Consider the following 20,735-nt stretch of genomic DNA (forward strand, 5'->3'; position numbering starts at 1 on the left):
CTAATGTACTAGACATACTTAACATTTTATTGTTTATTTTCTTATTTTCTGTGTTCATGTCTCCCTAATGTTAAGATCTAAAATGTAGAGATGATGAGATCCAAATGTGCCATGTTAAAATGTATCATTAATTATCATGGATACTTTGAAAATAAAAGACTAACAAATATTAATTAATTTGATTTAAGGGACCAGTCTAAACTTTTGTCAGTTTATAACTTCAGTTTGTTTCTTTTCATAAGTTTCACAGGAGGATTTACAAGGGGATCCCACTCCAGCTCCGAGGTGAAGTCTGGGCTCTGCTTCTTGAGATCCCTAAAATGAAAGAAGAAACGAGGGACCTTTATAGTGTAAGTATCTGAAGCCAGCGTGTTATTTTGAAATGCAAAAGTAAAATCCATTTCTTTTAGCATTCAAGGTGATGAGAGATACTCATATAACCATTTAAAATTATATTAAAATGATATCACATTGGGTTTATGGGCCTATTATCTGTTTTCTTGATTATTTTATTTATTGAAGTCTCCTTCCTAAATTTCAAACAAGTACTTCAGTGGAAATGTTAGTTAAGTATTAAGTGCTTTTCAGATACTTAAAATGATCAATCAATGTTGAGCCATACTCATAAAAAAATTTGACTAAGACCTGATTGTAGCTGCTTGTTTGCAGTGTAATATTAATAGATTTATAGGGCTACTTTTAGTTACAGAAAAATAATAGCAGAATTCAATTTATCCAACAACTGCCTGTGTATGATTGACTGTTTTCTTCTAAACATGAAAAAGAATTTTTTCTGAAGATTATTAGGATATCTCTAGGTTTTATTATGTCTTAATACAGAGCTAAACTGTATTCAGTAATCAGTAATGCATCCCTCAAATTACCTCATGCATTAAATTTACTTCTCTGTCAGCTATATTACTTTCAAACCTAAATTTTATATCAATCTTTAAAGGGGGTAAGACACTTATGTCTGAGAATCAGTTTGAAATATGTTACTCAGAAAGTGTATGTAAGTAGAATAAATTAGAATAGATGGAACAAAGAAAAAATATTTAAGCCCAATTTCAGTTATAAAAGGGGGTTTTAGAATTCTCTTTTGATATTTTCATTGTGATATATGTAAAATTTCATCAAGATGAAGGTAATAAATACTCATTAATTTAAAAAATTATTCATTTTGTATAACTAATAGATTTTCAAAATTAGCTGATTGGACCCTACATAAACTCTAAGTTTATTTTCATGGTTTTAGAGTTTCAAATTATTTTACACTATTGATTAAATGTTTGGTTATAGTCATAGTTGGACAGCCAGTGTTAAAAATGATGTCTGAGAGAACATGCAAAATTTAACCTAGTGCCTCCTAAGTGTGCCCAGCCCATGGTCTGTGCTCAGTAAATAGTAGCATGCTGTGTGCACTTCCTAGGCCCGACAAAGTACCACAGACTGAATGGCTTAAAATATTGGAAATGTATTCTCTCACAATTGTGGGAGATACAGCCTGAAATCAAGGGGTCAGTGGGACCCTGCTGTCTCCCAAGGCTCTAAGGAAGAACCCTTCTTTGACGCTCCCCAGACTCTGGTGGTTGCCAGCAGTCTTTGGTGTGCTTGACTTGTCTCTGCATCACCCTAATTTCTGTCTTCACCTTCACATGGCTTCTTCCCTGTGTGTCTCTGTGTCTGTTCTTATAAGGACACCTGCCATTGGATTTAGGGCCAACCCTAATCCAGTGTGACCTCATTTTAACTTTATTAAATCTTAAAGGACCCCATTTCCAAACTGGGTCATAGTCATAGTTTCTTGGTAAATGATTTTAGAGAGAGACTGTTCAACCCAGTATATATGTGCTAATATTAGAACTGTGGTTTTCCATGATATATATTAGTCCTTTTCTACATGGAATAAGACTTTTTCCAATGACTGGTTAATATGAGAGAACCATTTAGTAAAAACCAATCATTCAATAACAACAATAAGAGAAATGGGTTGCTCACCAACACTTTCAAGCTACCATTTTCAACGCTATCATAAACATTATTTTTACTCTTTGAGTTTCCCCCAGCATCATTATTCAGTGACTTGCTCACCAAGACTTTCAAGCTTATAATTTTCAACACTATTATAAACATTTTTTTTTTACTCTGAGTTTCTCTAGCATCATTATTTAACCAAGACTTCCTTTCTTGGTCAGTCTTTCTTCCTCTCCCTTTGTGAAAGTCGTGTAAATTGTTCTACTCAAGTTGGAAATTTAGTAGAAATAAATTTTCTACTAAACCTACTTTTCTTAACCTTCTAAAGTTTTTCTCAGATTGTCAAATTGTCCTGACTCCTGACCTGGTGTTCTCATCTGTTCTCCTATTCTTTTAGTTTTATCTCATCATTAGTGGTGCTGTATCCAGTAGCTGGGAGAGGTTCAGCCAGTAGAGATTAGCAACATCATCTACAGTCTTACTGGAGCTTAATAATCTTATAGGCCAAATTCACAGTGCTAATTTTTCATTTAAATGCTTCCACAGTACTTCTGCCCTCAGTTTTATAGGTTCATTATTTACTATTTCTTTTAAATAAGATGGCTATTCTTATATTATTGTAACAATCATGAATCTCAACCCACCCAGTCTCAAAGATAACTGGAGAAGCTGTTAACCTCTTTTCATTAAGATGAGAAATATGCTTGATTTCTTGTGCTCTGCACGTTAACATGTAAACAGTCTAAGGCATAAACAGTCTTTCTGACCATTTTATTTTCTGACTCAACTGGGCTTTGTTTCTATCGTGAAGTTATTTTTTTATGTTGGATTTTCTTCTAGAGAAGCTGATATTATAGATGTGTTTAGGTGTTTTTCTCCCTTTCAACTAAATTTTATTTTAAAGTCTTTTATCATATATTATTACACATTTTCTTTCTGGGTTTTTTTTTGACATTTTTTACCAAGAGGCCTATGAGCAACAATGGAACCTTTTTTACTCTACCCATTATCCTTTTCCCCCAGATATTTAAAGAATAAATATATAAAGATTATTATTTTTAAAGTTAAATTTTTGCAGTGTATTCTGGACCAACTTATATAAGAAGTAGCATACAATAACATTTAAGTGGTTGTATGATTCCGGTATAGTGCTGTAAGTATCCTCCTCCATCTTTGGAACTCTGAAGTGTACCATAGTTACTGTTTCTGTTTTAGGAAGTTACAGAAGCTGCTTTTCTCTGACCTGTACTTCAAAACACAAAACTACACAGGGAAAACACTTAACATAAACACACATATCCTAGATACCCCTCATCTTTTCTCTGTTAAGTCAGCAATTGACAGTTATATTTTTATATATATTTTTGGAATGGATTTTTAGCAGAAATATATATTACCAGCACATGGTAGATGGATTGATATAACATATGTATATAGATGCTTAATTATACTTAAGCATGGGAAAGTATAAATTATATAAATTTTAATATCCCATCTGGTTAAACATGGTTGATTAAACATAGCCAATTAGTGCCCCTAAATTGTGACTGTTACTAGATTAACAGCAGAGAGTGTTTTAAAGGGCAAACCTCAAGGAAGAGAAAATAGGAGAAGATATTAAGAGCTGCCAATTTTTAGAAACCAGAATTCAGACAAGTACTTACTAATCTTAGCAAACACGAGAAAACTAATTGTAGGCTAGTAGCAAGAAATTGGAGAAGCACCTGATTTCTATCTCCAGAAGTCTTGGTAATTGCCAGGTCCAGGAACCTTTGGAATGGCAGTGAACAAGTCTGCTGCAGAAGCAATGAGACCCCCTCAGTCCCTCCCCACGCTGGCAGGAGACTGAAGGTTTGCCGTTTGGAGAGGGTATAACAGAGGGCCTCTGGGCAGGAGAGAACATGGACAGTACTGCCCAGGGTGGGGCTGCTGTAATGAAAGCATGGAAGAATAGAATACCCTGAACTTGAGGCACTGCACCCTTTCCCTCTACTCTACTCTCAGAACATGGGCGGTTGGGGCCTGTCTTTTGACAGGAGAGCAGAAGAGCCTTCTCTGGAGAATCTGACCAGCCTACGAAAATATACCCAAGTGAAACTGCCTACCCTGTGAAGGCGTAGTTGGAAGTCCCCAGCCCTGCACACAGAGTTTCCACCTGCTTTTAGTCTCCTACTTTTAAATATAAGCAGACAACGAAGTATCACTATTCATTTGAGGAAAATGAGCTAATATGAAAGACAAATGAGAATGAATGGAAAAAAGCAACTTGTAAGAAACAGACTAGAGTTCAAGAAGAAAAAAAACTATCACTAATATCTTCAGAGAGATAAAAATAGACATCACATCCATAAAACAAGTATAGAATGCTATAAAAAGGAACATTTGAAAAAAACAAAGAGCTTATGAATATAAAAATGATAATAGAAATGAAAGATCCTAGAGGAGGGTTTGAAAATAACAATTGGCTTCCCAGAAAGTAGATTATAAAGTCAGAGATGGAAAATAATAGAGAAAATATAAGAAAATTAAATGACAGCTTAGGAGAGCCCACACTGTAATAATAAGAGTTCTGGAAAGAGAAAATGGGAGTGTGGGAAGGGAGGCTGGAGAAATCAACAAATGAATTATGAAAATTTCTCAGAACTGAGAGATGTATGAGGTTTTAAGATTGAGAAGGTCCATCAAGCGTCCAACCCTGTGGATAAAAATAGATCCAAACCAAGCAGAAATGTGAAGTTTCAGACACGGAGAAAGAAACTCCTATAAGCTTCTAGAGATAAAAAACAGACTTCCTGTAAAGAAGCAGGACTTAGAATGCAAACACTGGAAGTTAGAAGACAGTGAAGGCAGTGCTTCTTGAGCAAAAAACATTTTCTGACTCAAAATTCAAAATAGTCAAATGGTTAAGAAAGACGGTAGCTATCAGATATTCAAAGTTTCAAACATGTATCTTCTACGCACCCTTTCAGAGGAGCTCCTTCAGAACAGGGAAATAAACCAAGGAAGATGTGAAATTCAGGAAACAGGAGACCCAAGCAAAGGTTGGCCTCACTAAGGGTGAAGGTAGACCCCAAGACACCAGCTGTGTGGCCGCCCAAACCAGAACAGGTCAGAAGGCTCTGGGAGCTATGTCTGCAAGAAGTTGAAATGGAGAGAATACCCCTTCAATTTCAGTGTCTTCAGAGGACATTTATGCAACTTAAAGACTGAATTAACAACTATATGGAAAACGAGCAAATCAAGAAATAATGCAATGATCAGCTCCAAGAAAGACAAGAATATTGTGTTGGAAAGAAAAATCATAGTGAACTGTATGACTCAGCTACAAAGAGGTTTTACATAGTCCTAGCAATGCAAACTCCAAAAAGTTCTCTATCCAAAATTGAAATCTACCTCTATTGATGAGTATTGGGAAAAAGAGGTGATGGGAAAAGGGAGGAAACGGGAGTAGTAGAGACAGGGTATGAATGGGAGAGAACCTTTTCACTGTGTGCCTTTTTATGTTGTTTTCATGTTTAAACCATGGGAATGATTTTCCTAAACCAAAATCTCTTTTAAATGAGAATTATTATACTATTTTTTGTAGAGTTTTCAACAGCTGATTTCCATAAAAATGTGCTTTCTTCCCCTCTTTTTTCTCCTCAGAAATTAAAGCACAGAGCACGTGGTTGTTCTCCTGATATCAGACAAATAGACCTTGATGTCAACCGCACATTTAGGGACCATATTATGTTTAGAGACAGATACGGTGTTAAGTAAGTAAACTTTTAATATTATGCAATGTAGATAGCATTTATAAATAGTCTCTATCAAATCTTTATTAACTTAAAATGTGAGTGTTGTGTGTCTCATAAACACTAATCTTCATTCAGGTCCTAAAGGTTTAAGCATTTGCAGATCATTTAGTTCATATTGTTTGAAACTTAGGTTCACATTTAACTTAGCATTTTAAATTTTTGACATAGTTGGTAAAGAATCATTGTGTGATTTGTGAATTCTTAAAAATATGGTAGATACTTTATTAAAAGTCTTAGAAAAGAAATGAGAGATTGTGTTGCTTTTCAAGAATTTTGTCAGTGATAAATAACATCCCTATAAACTTGACTCCATGCACAGATGAAACAAAAAAAGTGAGAAATGACTGAATTGAATGACTGACAATTTATGAATGAAAGATATAGTTTTGCTGACCTCTGTATTGGTTAGGGCTCAACCAGAGAAACAGAAACCAGTAAGAGATGTATACTAAAGAGAATCACTGTGAAGAATTGGCTTACACAATGGAGGGGGCTGACTAGGCAATCTGGGGTCCACAGAGCAGACTGGGTCTCCTGGGTGTGAGCTGAAGCTGCTGGCCTAACGGGGAACTTCTTAAAGGAAGCCACAGATCTGCTGTTACAGCCTTTTAAATGATTGAATCAGGCCCACCCAGATTATCTAGGATGATCTCCCTTACTTAAAGTCAACTGGTTATGGATTTTAATCACATGTACAAAACATCTCCTTCATAGCAGCACCTAGACTAGTGTTGGAGTAACTGGGTATTGTAGCTGAGCCAGGATGGCACAGTTGACCATCACAGTCAACCCATGTTGATTTAATTTCCAAATAAAGTTAGTAACAAAGTTATACTTGGGCCTAACTGTTCTGTTTATGACTGATTATGTTAACCCTTTCCACCCAAAAAGATGCATGTTCACTGTTCTGCTTCGATACTCCTTAAACTAATTACTGTGTTAAAGGATCTCATATAAGATGATTAGGGAAAAGAGAAGAGAGAAAACAAAATATTTTAACATATATGCAAACATATATCAAAATAAGGAAGAAGTACTTTGTTGTAGTCATCATTTCTGTAACTGGGCGTGTGGTCATAGCTGGTTTATAACTCTCTTTCTGCTCCTCATGGCATATTTCCTTTGCCCTCAAGCAAGTACCTCCGCTGATTGTGGTTCGTACCTGGTGAGGGTGACCTAAATCTTTATTCCTAAAGAATCTGGACCATTAGCAATCCAGCCTGAATTGGATTGTTACAGTGGTTTTGGTAATGCTAAGAGACACCCTAAATGTTTTGCTGTATTTTAGACTTACGCTTCCTTGCGTCTATTATCTGATAGTAGCAACACAGTTTCCCCTTAATAATCAGTATCAACCACCCTTGCCAATACAGTCACCCCCTTCTTTCCTATTAATTCAGAGACATGAGGAGCGCAAAGTGTCTGGGTGGCAATGTCAACTTCCAGTTCAGGGGACTCACTGTTGTGTCTCCTTGTGGAAGCCTTCCTCTCTTTGAAACTAGTGTCCCCAGACTGCCAAAGAGCTTCAGGTTGATGGGAAGGGAAACAGACATTTTGCTAGTGGAGTAGCAGAGAGGGTACTGGTGGAGCCCTTCCCATTTCCAGTCCTTTAGCATTGGACCCTGACTCCTGGCTGTGGGAGAGACAGTACCGTGTATCGGAGGCTGATTTAGAGCATATTCAGCCTCCTGGAGAAGGTTGCCCCCGCCGTGTGGGTATTGCGCGTAGCTCCCGCAGATCTGTGACTCAAGCAAGTTGCTCCAACAAAAGAGGGCAACACATTTAAGAAACTGTGAAGCCTTTTGTGTTTTTTGGTATAAATTCTTTCTGCAAAATGAATTTTATATAATTACAACTTTATACCATATAAAATATTGTTAAAATTTGAGCATGGGATCATTTCTTTATTATAATAATAACTTTATTTGGATTATCTATTTATTTTTCAGTCAACCTGTTTTTTTCAAGTTTATAGTTTTTAAAATGTGTGAAATAACTAAGCTGTGTTCAATACAAATTTTCTTTTCTCTAGGCAACAATCCCTGTTCCATGTTCTTGCTGCATATTCTATTTATAACACGGTAAGTTGGAGAATGCCTGCCCCAAGCTTTTTGAGGTGTATTCTGAGGAATGGGAGGAAGCTTTCAGCACTCCCTTCCTCTCAAGGCCCTTTTGGGCCGAGTTTCTTCATCTCAGGACTAGATGATCTCCACATTCTTTGAGCTGCGTGGATTTCTTACAGTAACCCTGGCTTGGAGAGCAAAGCTGATGTAGAACTGGAAAAACCACAGCGTGTCAGTGAATCTCACTGTTTCCCTCTTTCTCCAGACTGTTTGTTTTATTATATTATTCTGATGTTGTTTGTTTTGATTTTATTTTATGGAAGTAGGCCTGGGAATGAGCAGAACTTGAAGGATAGGAAGTTGGTAGTTTGATTAATTTTTGCTTTGCTTTTTATCCATTCAGTGAGGTTTAACTAGGATATTACCTGTGCCTGTTTACTATTCCCATGAGCAGGCTAAGACTAACCTTTCTGATAATGGAACATTTTTTTTTTTTTTAGATATCTATTATTCTGGTGGGGGGAGATGATAATTTGGGGAAAGATCAACTAGGATTGAATGTAATTTGGATGTTAAATAAAAGCTTGCTGACTAGGTTTCAGGGAGGACAGCCTTGAACCTCGAGGTATGTAATTTCTATTGTAACAAAAAGCTTTAAGTTACAAGGGACAGAAATTCTCCAACTAGGGCAAGTTAAAAAGGAGCATAATAAAGGGACTTCTCATAGAAGCAATAGTTGGGCCTCGTGGGAGTTGGAGCTGAAAAGTAAGAAGCCTTCAGTGAGAAAGAGCTACACTTTTTATCTCTTCCACTTGTGCCATATGCTCACTCTGTAAGCTGTTTATTCCAGTATTTCTCCAGATTGCTTTTTTTGCCTACTTAGCAATTTTTCCATGGCTAAAAGTGCACCTGTAGACTCACCGTGACCACTCTATTCAAGTACACATCACCATCTAATTCCAGTCTCTGGGGCTTTATCCAGATTTCCTAGAAAGAGTTTGTGATTAGCCAGTGCAGCCAATTAATTGTTCCCCTGGGGTGAGGTATCCTCTTCTGCTCCATCAGCTTTGGTTCACGTGCCGCCAACATGAATGCCTAAGGCCACATTATAAGCAGGGAACATGGGGAGAATGGGCAGTCCTCAGGGGCATAGGTTGGATGTATGTATGCAAATGTGTGTATGTAAAGGTCCAGAAATCTAGAGAAGGCCAGACCGTGAATTGGCACTGTTGGAGGAGAGAGATTTGCTAGCATCTGCGTGAAGAGGAGGGATATTGAGCTGAGAAGCATACATAAAAAAAGAGAAAAACTTGTAAGTGCTCTTTACAGAGGGTGTAACAGTTGAACAGGGGGCAATAAAATACATTTAGGTTTAGATTTTGTTCACACCTGTGTATTTATTCTTGAACACAATCCTATTCCTTTATAGAATGTGGCTCAATGCTATGAAGATTTTAATATTTTTCTGTAGAATTGCTTTTTCAATAATGTATTTAGGTATTTTCTGATTATTTTGTAAGTCAGGTTTTTTTTATATGTGCATATGCATATAATTTGATCTTAAAGCCCCTGGTTTCTGTGCTCTCATCTACTCTTCAGGAAGTTGGCTACTGTCAGGGGATGAGCCAGATCACAGCTTTACTCCTTATGTATATGAATGAAGAGGATGCCTTCTGGGCCCTGGTCAAACTCTTCTCAGGCCCCAAGCATGCCATGCACGGTAAGAAAGCCCCATAGTTATCATAAACAATTAGCAGGAGAGGGAGAGAAAAGTCAAACCGTAGAAGATGCTTGGTAGAGTTAAGTACAAAAACTTACTGTCTAGGGGCTTGTTCTGTTAATTACTGTTTGTTACAAATGTTTTATTTTATTCTCCTTTATTGAACTCGAATGAATTTTTCTGTTCACATTTATATTCCTTTGTGTTTGCCCCAGAGTATACTGTTGGCATTTAAAAATTATTTTCTTACTTGTCCCTATAATCAGAAGAGACCAGTTTAGGTTTGGAGCAATTTTAGGAAAAGCTGTATTATTGGGAGAAAAAAGAGATGCCTTTTGATCAAAACTTTTAGACAGTTATGTGATTATCATTTCAGTAAACTGTTTATTATTGATTGGATATTGTTAGATATAACTCTTTGTCAAAGACTATTCATTGGAAAATGATGTTCAAGGTATTTTAAAAAAAGGTACATAATAAAGTACTTTCATATTACAAGTGTGTGTTTTAGTTCTTTCAGCCATAAAATAGATTCCATTTTACATAAAAGGCTGATAACACATCCTGGGCACTTTTTTGGTGTTCAAATTAGAAGATTGATTTTAATAACCATCTCCTTCTATTTGCCAAGCATGTGTAATAAACTTTGTTTAAGACTTTAGATTACAACTTATCTTGGAAATTAAAGTGACATTTGTCCATTAATGCAAAATTATTTTTCCAGTGCCATCCATGTGATAATACCAAACTAAAACCAAAATCTAGCACTAATCACTGTAAGAATGGATCATGTAAGCTCTATGAATATTTAAACTTTATATTGTGGGGAACCTATAAAATGTTTAAAGTGATGTTTTTATGTTTCAAAGTCATGACCTTCCATAGTTTATGGTTATTAAATCTCACATTCTTTCCTTGTGGTTTTTTTTTTCAGGGGGGAGTATTTTGCGTGTGTGTGGTCTGTCTGTGTGTGTGTGTGCAAAAATGTGCATGCACGTGTGTTAGCATTTAGCTGTCTCTCTCAGTGTTCCTTGTGAATTTTTTAAAATAAATACTCTCTTCATGATAACTGTTTCTGGACACTTTGCACCTCGCTAATAGACTCTAAAAGTATGTCATGTTACAGTGAATTGCCATCTAGTAGACAGTATCATTTCAAAAGGATCTTGAAGAAAAATAACTCTGCCTTATATCAATTTTTATTTTGCTTTACCTTGGGATGATATTGCTGATATATGTTTAAGTACATGGGCTGTTGTATTTTAAGTATATGTCATTATGTAGAAGACTGCCCAATTTCAGAAAAGTCTTTTTTTTTGCATTTCATATATGAAAGTTCCACATATAAATATAAACAATAAAGTGAGGGGTGAAGAAAATGGGATTTAAAATATCAAGTCTGGGATGTCACTGAAAAGTGAAGAAAGATTAGGTGTCTTAGCTAGTATTTATTACGATAAGCATTGCCTTTTTAAAAAATCAGACTTCTTGAAATTCTTCCAGTTCCCATTATTATCAAGTTGACCGTGAAAGTGGCACATATAGAGATGTGGATTTTCTTTTATGAAATTATTTCACTGGAAAATATTACTAAGGGAGGAATAGAATTTCTATCTGTGCAAATTTTTACACACATCTTAGAAAACTGAGAAGTAGTTAAGAAATAGCCCTCTCCAAAGGTTACAAAGCAGTGTTTCCTGGTAGTATGTGAGGAACCTAGTTTCACTTTTAGGAAACAGAGGTGGGGTTTTTTGTTTTTGTTTTTTTTTTTTTGCAGGGGGTGGGAGGTAGGTCTCCAACATCAAGTAAGTCTAGAAGACCAAGTTAAACAAAGAAAAATGTTTCTTTAGAAAACAACTTAGAAACCTTAAGAAGCTCATATGCATCATGAATATCCAAGAAAGATAGATATAATGTAGAACATTTCCCCTGGATTTTTTTTAAAACATAGAACATCTATTAACATCTTTCAAAGTTATACAGAATCCAGGTTGTCAAAATACAAATATGGAAAAACTGTAAATCTATTAAATATGTATCCTTTTTAATGGATTGTGTAGAATGTCTGAAAGGAAATCTGTGACTAAAAATAGATATAAAGTTCTATGAATTAAATACACAAAATTAATACTGAATTACTATTCACTGAATTACAATTAGTTATAGCCCAGAAATCTTATGCATTATATTGTATAATCAGTTGGGGCAAAAACACCATTTCTGATGTAACACTGATCACATAGTATATTTTAACCGCTATTAAATATCACTTATAGAAAGTATTAAAAAGAGATAAAAATTTTGAAAGCATGGTATTAATGAAATTTTTAGAGGGAACCTGAAAAAAGTACTAAAATATTTGTTATGTAATATATTAACAGTAAAACGCAATGATAACAAATCAGGATATGACCTGATATTTTAAGAGAAGAGGTAATCTTAATAAATGGCTTATTTCCATTTTTTCCTTGGGTTCTTAGTTTTCCTTTCAATAAAGAAATATTCTGTTCTTTTATATTTTATAAGATTATAGGAGCTCTTTAGAAAACAAATATTAGACTACAGATTTTATTAACCAAAGCTCATACACAATTATTTTCTGTGTGGGGAGAGGAAAAGTATTTAGTAACTCCTGGATTTGGTTTTTGTTGTTGTTTTTGGCAGTTAAAAATGAAAGCAATGTTGCATTTTAAAATAGGATTTTGTATTGGTCTTGTTTAAAAAAATATTTTTATGTTTGTATTCTAGGCTTTTTTGTCCATGGTTTTCCTAAGCTCTTGAGGTTTCAAGAACATCATGAAAAAATACTGAATAAATTTCTGTCCAAGCTCAAACAACACTTGGTAGGTAGAGATGACATTGACTTAAACCCACCTACATTAAGAATAAAGCTAGAACCCTGGCTGTTGTGACTCAGTGGATTGAGCGCCGGCCTGCAGACCGAAAGGTTGCTGCTTTGATTCTGGTCAGGGCACATGCCTGGGTTGCAGGAGACAGGTCCCTGATTGGGAGTGTGTAGAAGGCAACTGATCAATATTTCTCTCTCACATCAGTGTTTCTTTCTCTGTCTTCCTCTATCCTTTCCCCTCTCTCTAAAAATAAATGAACAAAATCTTTTAAAAAAAGAATAAAGCTAGAATAATTGAGTGCAGCCTTTGATCCCAATTACCATATTGATTTATAGTGTTTTCCATTCATTTACTATGCAGTTGTTTAAAGAACATTGTATTTGTGAAATTTAATGTTGATAAACTATTACAGCCCTAACTCAAACTTCTTTGATGCTGATATATACAAACGAAATATGGGATATTTTAGTAAATTTGAAGGTTTTTTAATTGCACAAAAAGTATTTAAGGATATACAAGCTCATTCTTAGTGAACTATATATATGCTCTATGATATTAAAACATAGTTTAGTAAAGCAAAAGGATACTTCACTGTAAACTATATTAAAGAGAATCAAAATGTTGTATTACAATCCTATCATAAAACAGATTTGATTTTCAAAAGTAAAAATGAGAAGAAGAGGAAGAAGAGAAAAAATAGAATTACTTCAGCAGCATGAAAAAAGATTTGTAATGAAATGGGTTAATGTTTAACTGTGATACCTACTTCCTTCGGCCTCCCTAACCTTTAGTGTTATGTGTCAGACTTTATTTGGTGCAATCCAGAAATTATGAAGTCTTTGCTTTTTCAGGATTCTCAAGAGATCTACACAAGCTTTTATACAATGAAATGGTTTTTTCAATGTTTCCTTGATCGTGTAAGTAGTTATTTATGAAACCAAATCATAAAATTATAGCTACCACACAAGGCAAACTATTAACCTTATTTCTGTTTTGTTTTTTAATTATAGACTCCCTTTACTCTAAACCTGAGAATATGGGATATCTACATCTTTGAAGGAGAGCGAGTTCTTACTGCTATGTCTTATACAATCTTAAAATTACACAAAAGTAAGAAGACATTTAACTACAAAGATTTCACAAAAATCTAGCCATGTTTTAACTCTGATGTATCATTCCCCATTCAACTTCATTTTCTTTTAGTAATGAGTTTTAAAAATTCCTGAAAATCAGTGAAGAAATTACCTTCAGTTGGTAATTATTTTCACTGAATCTTATGACTAGAAGCTTACCTCATTGCAAAAGTCTTTGATTCTTTTCTCTGTATCAGTTTTATTTTTTTATTATTTTCATACTTAAACAGTAGAATATAATGTGGTGGTTTTGCTAATAATATTAATCTTATTAAGTATTTGTTTCCACTGGGACCCCATTCATCCTTTTCATCATTCTGAATCAGCTCTGTAATAGGAGGAGAAAGAGACCAAAGAAACCAGGCACCTTCATTAAAAGGTCTAGAGAGGACATTTCCATTACTGTTTCCTTTATCCAGGAAAAATGCATCCATCTTCAAGGTGTAGAACAGAGATGGGGAACCTTCAGCTGATCTCTTTGCTTGACTGCATTGTGGCCTGAGGGGCAAGTACAGTCCACAGCTATAGTTGCCTTAATGCAACAAGGCTTTAAAAAGCCTGCAGTTGCAATATTTCAAAAGCTGTGTAAATTTGATGTGTTATACCTTATTTTTAAATCAAGAAATGAGAGTTTTTCTTCATGAAATGAAGAGCCTCTTCCATCTTAACATCTCAATTCACTCTTAAGAAATATGTGACTTCTTTTGTAACTATGCAGGGAATCACCGAAAGCTTTAGAACTGCACGTGCGCTTCTAACTCAGCCACACAACATAGTTTCATGTTCACTGTATTCTACTCTCTTAGGCTGTTCTCAAATGATTCATCTGTTCAGCCTCCCAACTAAATTATGATCTAATTAAGGACTTGGGGTCATGTTTTGTAGTGTTTTTCCCTGCTGTGCGTGGTGCTGTTCTAAGTACACATTAGGTACTTTAATATAAGATTGTTTGATTGCATACCTGAAAAGCATGGACTTCACAAGCACCAGATTATCCCAACTTTAGACGAGAGTGAAAACTCCCTTTAAAATCATATCTGTATTATTCACTTGGAAAGACAAGGATTCAAAAGTGTTGTGGTTTACTCCTCTGACACCCAAACCCCTACTCCCCCAACTCGCAGACCACAGCACGAAACAAAACAAGTGACAATGAATTGTCTCCAAGACTCATAGAACCACAGGAAATCAATCAATTTCTCTCAGTCTCTCCCCTCCCCTTTCCTCTTTCTGGATTATGAACTGACTAAGATATAGAACAAAGATAAATACTTTTCATTAAGATATATACTTACTACTTTAATGTTCCTTAAACATGAGGAGTAGAAATGTGATGTTGTATTTCTTTATAGCTCTCTTCTCCCACTTAAAGTATGCTTTACTTACATGATTCTTGTTTAATTTTGACAAGTAAAAGTTTCTTCACCCTTTGTAAATAATCTTTAAGCATAACAATTATTAATATTTTATGTACTATCATTTCATTAGACTAAAGCTGTGTAACAAGGTCTGATGCTATGTATGTTTTCTTAGTTAGGAAGAGAAAGCTCAGAGACATCCAGGACGTTCCTTCATTGCCATATAAAGTTTCAGAAACTGTATGTGGGACCCTTAACCAATAGTTAGCTGAAGTTCCCAAGGTTTTCTCTTGGTTGTTTCCTGATTGCCGTAACAGTATTCAGAGACGGTATTACCAGAGGTTCACCACATAGTGGTTTTAAATAGTTAAAAAAAGAAAAGAAGAGAAAAGAAAAGAAACAACATAAATGTCCAATATTAAAAAGTATAGTACATACATACAGTGGACTCCTATAGTTCTTAATAATGATGGTATAAAATTATACTTGTTGAAATAAGAAATATCAGTGATATATGCATACATTATTGAGTGAGAAAAAAGGAGGTAAACGTCATGGAAAATGTAATTTACTTTTTGAAATTAATGCACACGTATACATATTTTATAGGGTAGTAGCTAGTGGGATCTTACCTGATTTTTACTTTCTATTTTGTGTCTGTACTTTGAATTTTTGCAATAAAGTTAATTCCATAAGTAGAAATAAAAATAAAAGTAGTAATGTAATTGTTTTTGAATTCTGAAACAGTAGAAAATATAGACCTAAAAATTCATTTGGAGCTCATGCCAATAAAACAAAGCGCTCTCATCATTGGAGATGGTCTGTGTTCATCGTATCAAAAGGAGCTCTTGCTCTGGATTAATACTAGTGCCCGGGTACAGTTATTCTTAAACCACGAGAAGGTATTTAATAGTATTCACCTTCGTATCCCCTGCTGTATAAGTACCTGCTTTTCTCTGTGACTGCTTTAATATCAGAAAATATTTTTCTCATACTGAGTTTCAGTGATATTCACAATACCATATTTAATGTGTTTGTTGTGTTCCTTAAAAAAAATACTGCACCAGAATAGCAGAATAGAATTTTTTCTCTACCTAGAGTTGCTGTTGATAGAGCATTATCATTTTTCTCATCCTTTCTTAGAACACTTAATGAAATTGTCTATGGAAGAACTTGTAGAATTTCTTCAGGAGACCTTGGCAAAGGACTTTTTTTTTGAAGATGACTTTGTAATAGAGCAACTTCAGATTTCTATGGCAGAACTAAAGCGGGCAAAATTAGACCTTCCAGAACCTGGTAAGAAATCCCGAAATACTTCATCTAAATTATAATTAAAATTGAAAGGTACAGCACAATTAACATGGGCCGTTACTGTTTCAAAATATGAGCATTATACATGCTTGTGATGACATAATGTAAATCAGTGTTTTACCAGCTGTTCATGACTTGATTCTTATTTTAAGAAAAAGCAAATAAATGTATCAATTATATCTGCCTTTCCTAATAGAATAATTATACTATTGCTACTTAAAAAGCAATAGTATAGAAAAGCTTGAGAAAGCTTTAGAAAGCTTGTTTGACAAGTAGTATTGTTCAACAGAAGTAAGCATGCAGCTTTAAACTAGTGTAGTAAGAAGCACTTTTTACTTCCATCATTCAATTTGTGAAACCATATGCAATAGCAGAGCAAGTAAGAGTCCCATTTTATAGAAGAGGAAACTGATACTAAGATGCTTAAATGTGAAGCTGCAGAGCAAGCAGGTAGCATTACTGACGCTGGAGTCCAGTTTTCTGACTACTAATCCAGGGCTTTTTGCAGTATATTGCAGTGTAGATAATATACTTTATTTACTTATTTCAAAACATCTTCTGGTACCTCCTACTAGGTTTTCTGTTAAGTGCTCTCCTGGGGATGAATTACTGAAAATAAAGACAAGTTTCTTGCTTCCAGGGTACAGGAGAGATGGGATTTGCTCAAAGATAAACATTGTGCAGGAGTAATAACAGCTAGATACAGGATACAGGGGGAAAGATCAGGAGCAGGGTAGTGGAGGATGAGAAGGAAGAGAAAAAATATAGAAAGATCACAGTAGGAATAACTTTTAAGAATTTTAACCAGATATTACTCAACAGTGTATGATATCCTATATAAAAGGTGTTCTGCCCTCCTTTTCTACCTTTGTTTTGTGGATGGGTGTGGGAAGGGAGTTGGGAAGTGGAAGACCATGAGTAAGAGAAGAAAAGTAAGTGAGGTCAATTATGAATACCCTCAGGTGTGGTTGGATTTAGCATTTCCAGTCAGTGTGGCCCATACTTTGATGTCTTGGATGTATGTGTACAGAACAAGCAGAAATACATTACTCAAAAACATCTTTCCCCCTTTGGTAAAAACCTGGATGTTCTGCTTTCACTTAAAAATTGCAAGAGGTCTAATCATTAGTGTTGCTCTGAAATTTGTTCTGGGTCATAAGGGTTCCCTCGAAAACAAAACATTACAGCAGTAACTGAATGTGAGCGTCAGCCCTCTGAACCCATCACCTTTCCTAAGTGAGGTCAACCCTCTCTCATTCAGTGTAATAATGTTCATTTTCTGTTACTTCTTTCCAGTAGCAGGGAATGCATTAGACCACAATTACTAACTACAGCCTTGCTACTTTAACATTGATTTTTAAGTATGTTGACTACTTTTAAAAAGAGTTTAAAACAAGTTTTAGTAAAAGACATAGAGAAGAAATAATAGAACTGTTTGAACATGAGAATAACATATCAAAACCTATGTAAATCAGCACTTAAGTAGCAGCTAATATTTACTATATGCTTACTGTGTGCCACCTACTACATGCACTATCTCATTTAATCCCTAAAAATACCTTAGGAGAAAGGACATCCTCATTTTGTGCATGAGAAATCTCATAGTCTTTTCTAAGACCTTTGTACTAGGAGACTATAAAATGGGGTTGGAGAGCGGAGCAGGGAGGTAGGGGAGAGAAACAGATAAATAAGACCGGAAACATTGGCTCGTTTTCTCTCTGATCGTACTGGCAGTTAGTGGCGTGTAGCCACAGGGCCGTGTACAACAATCTGCTCATCAGCCTCAACTTCACTAATTACAAACAATCAATGTCTGTTTGGGCTAATTTCCCCCCATAACTTTGTATTATTTTGTTAAGTTACCAAAAGAAAGAACCACTAGTATTTTAATCAATTGCACTGAATTTAAAAGATTATTAAGAAAAAATCGATATTTATAAGACAGGGTTTTTTCTAAATACAAGCTTTTGCTTTTCGGATGTTCAAGTTTACTCTTCATTAATCAAATTTGTTTTATTCATTTGATTATTATAAATTTCTTAACACCCAGCCCAACCCCCCACCTCTATAGGTAATTTTATCTTTCTTATTGCTGCTATAAGATGAACTTTTCATTTTTTCTAACTGGTTAGGAAAACTTTTGCTGTATTAAATTTTTTTGTCATGGTAAAATACATAAAGTAAACATAAAGTTTACCATTTTAACCATTTTTAAGTATACAGTTAAGTGGTATGAAGCACATTAATAATATTGTACAATCATCACCACCATCCACCTCCTTAACTCTTTATCTTATAAATCTGAAACTCTGTACCCATTAATTAAGACCTCTCTAGGACTTCCGTCAAGATGGAGGCATAGGTGGAAACACTGTGCCTTCTCCCACAACCAAGTTTGACTACAACAAAAGTTTTGGAGAACTAGAACACACCCAAAGACCAGAACACGGAATTATAGGGAAGTCCGACAGCTACGAACCGTTCAACGGGGACGGTAAGAGAGGCGGAACCAGCATCGGAGCAGGGTCGGGCAGGACAGATCCCCCGACGTAGGCGCTAGGCGAGCGGGCAGCCCAAAGCCAGTTGGGGTGCGGGGCAGACTGACCAAGGTCGCACATTCGCGCACAGTGAGACGGACCACGCAGGCCCCAGGGGACGAACCCAGTGGTGGAGGGCCGACAGCGGTGGCACACTCGCGTGCAGTGGAACGAAACGCGTGGGCCTGGTGACAGTGGTGGCTGCGGTGTAGGTGGAGGTCGAGGCAGCGGGCCACAGAGGGAAGCCATTGTACCTCTTTGACCCTGCCCCCACATACAGCGTCACAACCCAGCAACTGAGTTGCCCTGCTCTGGTGAAAACCTAGGGCTCCGATCCTGCTACTTAACAGGCACGAACAGCCCAAAAGATGGCGCAAGAGGAACTCAAAGTCCCAGAGCCAATAACTCTAAGCAACGGAGAAATTGCCAGCCTCTCAGAAGCCCAATTTAAGGCACTATTTATCAGGATGCTCACAGAATTGGTAGAGTACAGTCACAAATTAGAGAAACATATGAAGGCCAAACTAATTGAAATGAAGGGAGATGTCCAGGAAACCAATAGCGATGGAAAGGAAACTGGGACTCAAATCAATGGAATGGACCAGAAGGAAGAACAAAACATCACACCAGAAAGGAATGAAGAAATGAGAATTCAAAAAAATGAGGAGAGGCTTAGGAACCTCCAGGACATCTTTAAACGTTCCAACATCCGGATTATAGGGGTACCAGAAAGGGGAAAGAAACAGCCACGAGTGGAACACTTATTTGAACAAATAATAAAGGAGAACTTCCCCAGTCTGGCAAAGGAAATAGACTTCCAGGAAATCCAGGAAGCTCAGAGAGTGCCAAAGAAGTTGGACCCAAGAAGGAACACACCAAGGCACATCATAATTACATTAGCCAAGACTAAAATGAAGGAGAGAATCCTAGAAGCAGCAAGGGATAAGGGGACAGTCACCTACAAAGGAGTACCCATCAGACTGTCAGCGGATTTCTCAAAAGAGACCTTACAGGCAAGAAGGGGCTGGAAAGAAGTATTCCAAGTCATGAAATCCAAAGACCTACAGCCAAGATTGCTTTATCCAGCAAAACTTTCATTTAGAATGGAAGGACAGATAAAGTGCTTCTCAGATAAGGTCAAGTTCAAGGAGTTCATCATCACCAAGCCCTTATTATATGAAATGCTAAAGGAACTTATATAAGGAAAAGATGATGAATAATATTAACAGTGAAAGGACAGCAAACACACAGGTATTAACAACCACACCTAAAACCAAAGCAAACCAAGAGGACAGCTAGATCAGGAGTGGAACCATAGAAATGAATAACAAACACATGGAGGGTTAGAAACAGGGGGGTGGGAGGAGGAGAAGGGGGGAGAAGGCACAGAAAATAGCATAGATGGTAGGTAGAAAATAGGGGGGAGGGCGAGAATCTAAAGAACTTGAGACACGTGGTTATAAACTAAGGGGGGGAGAATGGTGGGGGAGGGAGTATGCGGGTGGAGGGGAATGAAGGGGAGGAATAGAACAACTGTAATGGTATAATCAATAAAATATATTCTTAAAAAAAGACCTCTCTATTCCCACCCTCCTCCTAACCCCTGGAAATCACCGTTCTGCTTTCTGTCTATGATTTTGACTACTCTAAGTATCCCATATAAATGGAATAATACATTATTTGTCTTTTCTGATTGGCTTATTTCACTGAACATAATGTCTTCAAGATTCATCCATGTTGTAGCCTGTGTCAGAATTTCTTTCCTTTTTAAGGCTGAATTTCTTTCCTATTCCATTGTATGCGTAAAGCACATTTTGCTTATCCACTCAAGGTGGACAGGTCAGTTGCTTTCATGTTTTAGCTATTGTTAACTAATGCTGCCATGAACATGGGTGAGCAAATATCTTTATAAGATCTTTCTTTTAATTCTTTTGGGTATATATACTCAGAAATGGAATTGCTGGGACATATTATAATTATACTTTTAATTGTT

At 36.1% G+C, this 20,735-nt stretch overlaps 1 protein-coding gene across 4 annotated transcripts in view; it reads left to right on the forward strand.

Annotated features, from left to right (window-relative positions):
* The window catches only part of USP6NL (USP6 N-terminal like), a 186,669-nt gene that overhangs the window by 147,061 nt on the left and 18,873 nt on the right, over positions 1–20,735 (forward strand). For all 4 annotated transcript variants that reach the window (XM_037065944.1, XM_037065945.1, XM_037065946.1 and 1 more), the window contains 8 exons: positions 243–350; positions 5,620–5,729; positions 7,804–7,852; positions 9,434–9,554; positions 12,303–12,397; positions 13,255–13,320; positions 13,414–13,513; positions 16,038–16,190. In XM_037065944.1, the coding sequence (XP_036921839.1) occupies positions 243–350; positions 5,620–5,729; positions 7,804–7,852; positions 9,434–9,554; positions 12,303–12,397; positions 13,255–13,320; positions 13,414–13,513; positions 16,038–16,190 (802 nt within the window). The remainder of the gene's footprint in view (positions 1–242; positions 351–5,619; positions 5,730–7,803; positions 7,853–9,433; positions 9,555–12,302; positions 12,398–13,254; positions 13,321–13,413; positions 13,514–16,037; positions 16,191–20,735) is intronic.

Source organism: Sturnira hondurensis, unplaced genomic scaffold, assembly GCF_014824575.4.
Source record: "Sturnira hondurensis isolate 20B ecotype Veracruz unplaced genomic scaffold, ASM1482457v3 Scaffold0016284, whole genome shotgun sequence".
NCBI classification, from domain to species: domain Eukaryota; kingdom Metazoa; phylum Chordata; class Mammalia; order Chiroptera; family Phyllostomidae; genus Sturnira; species Sturnira hondurensis.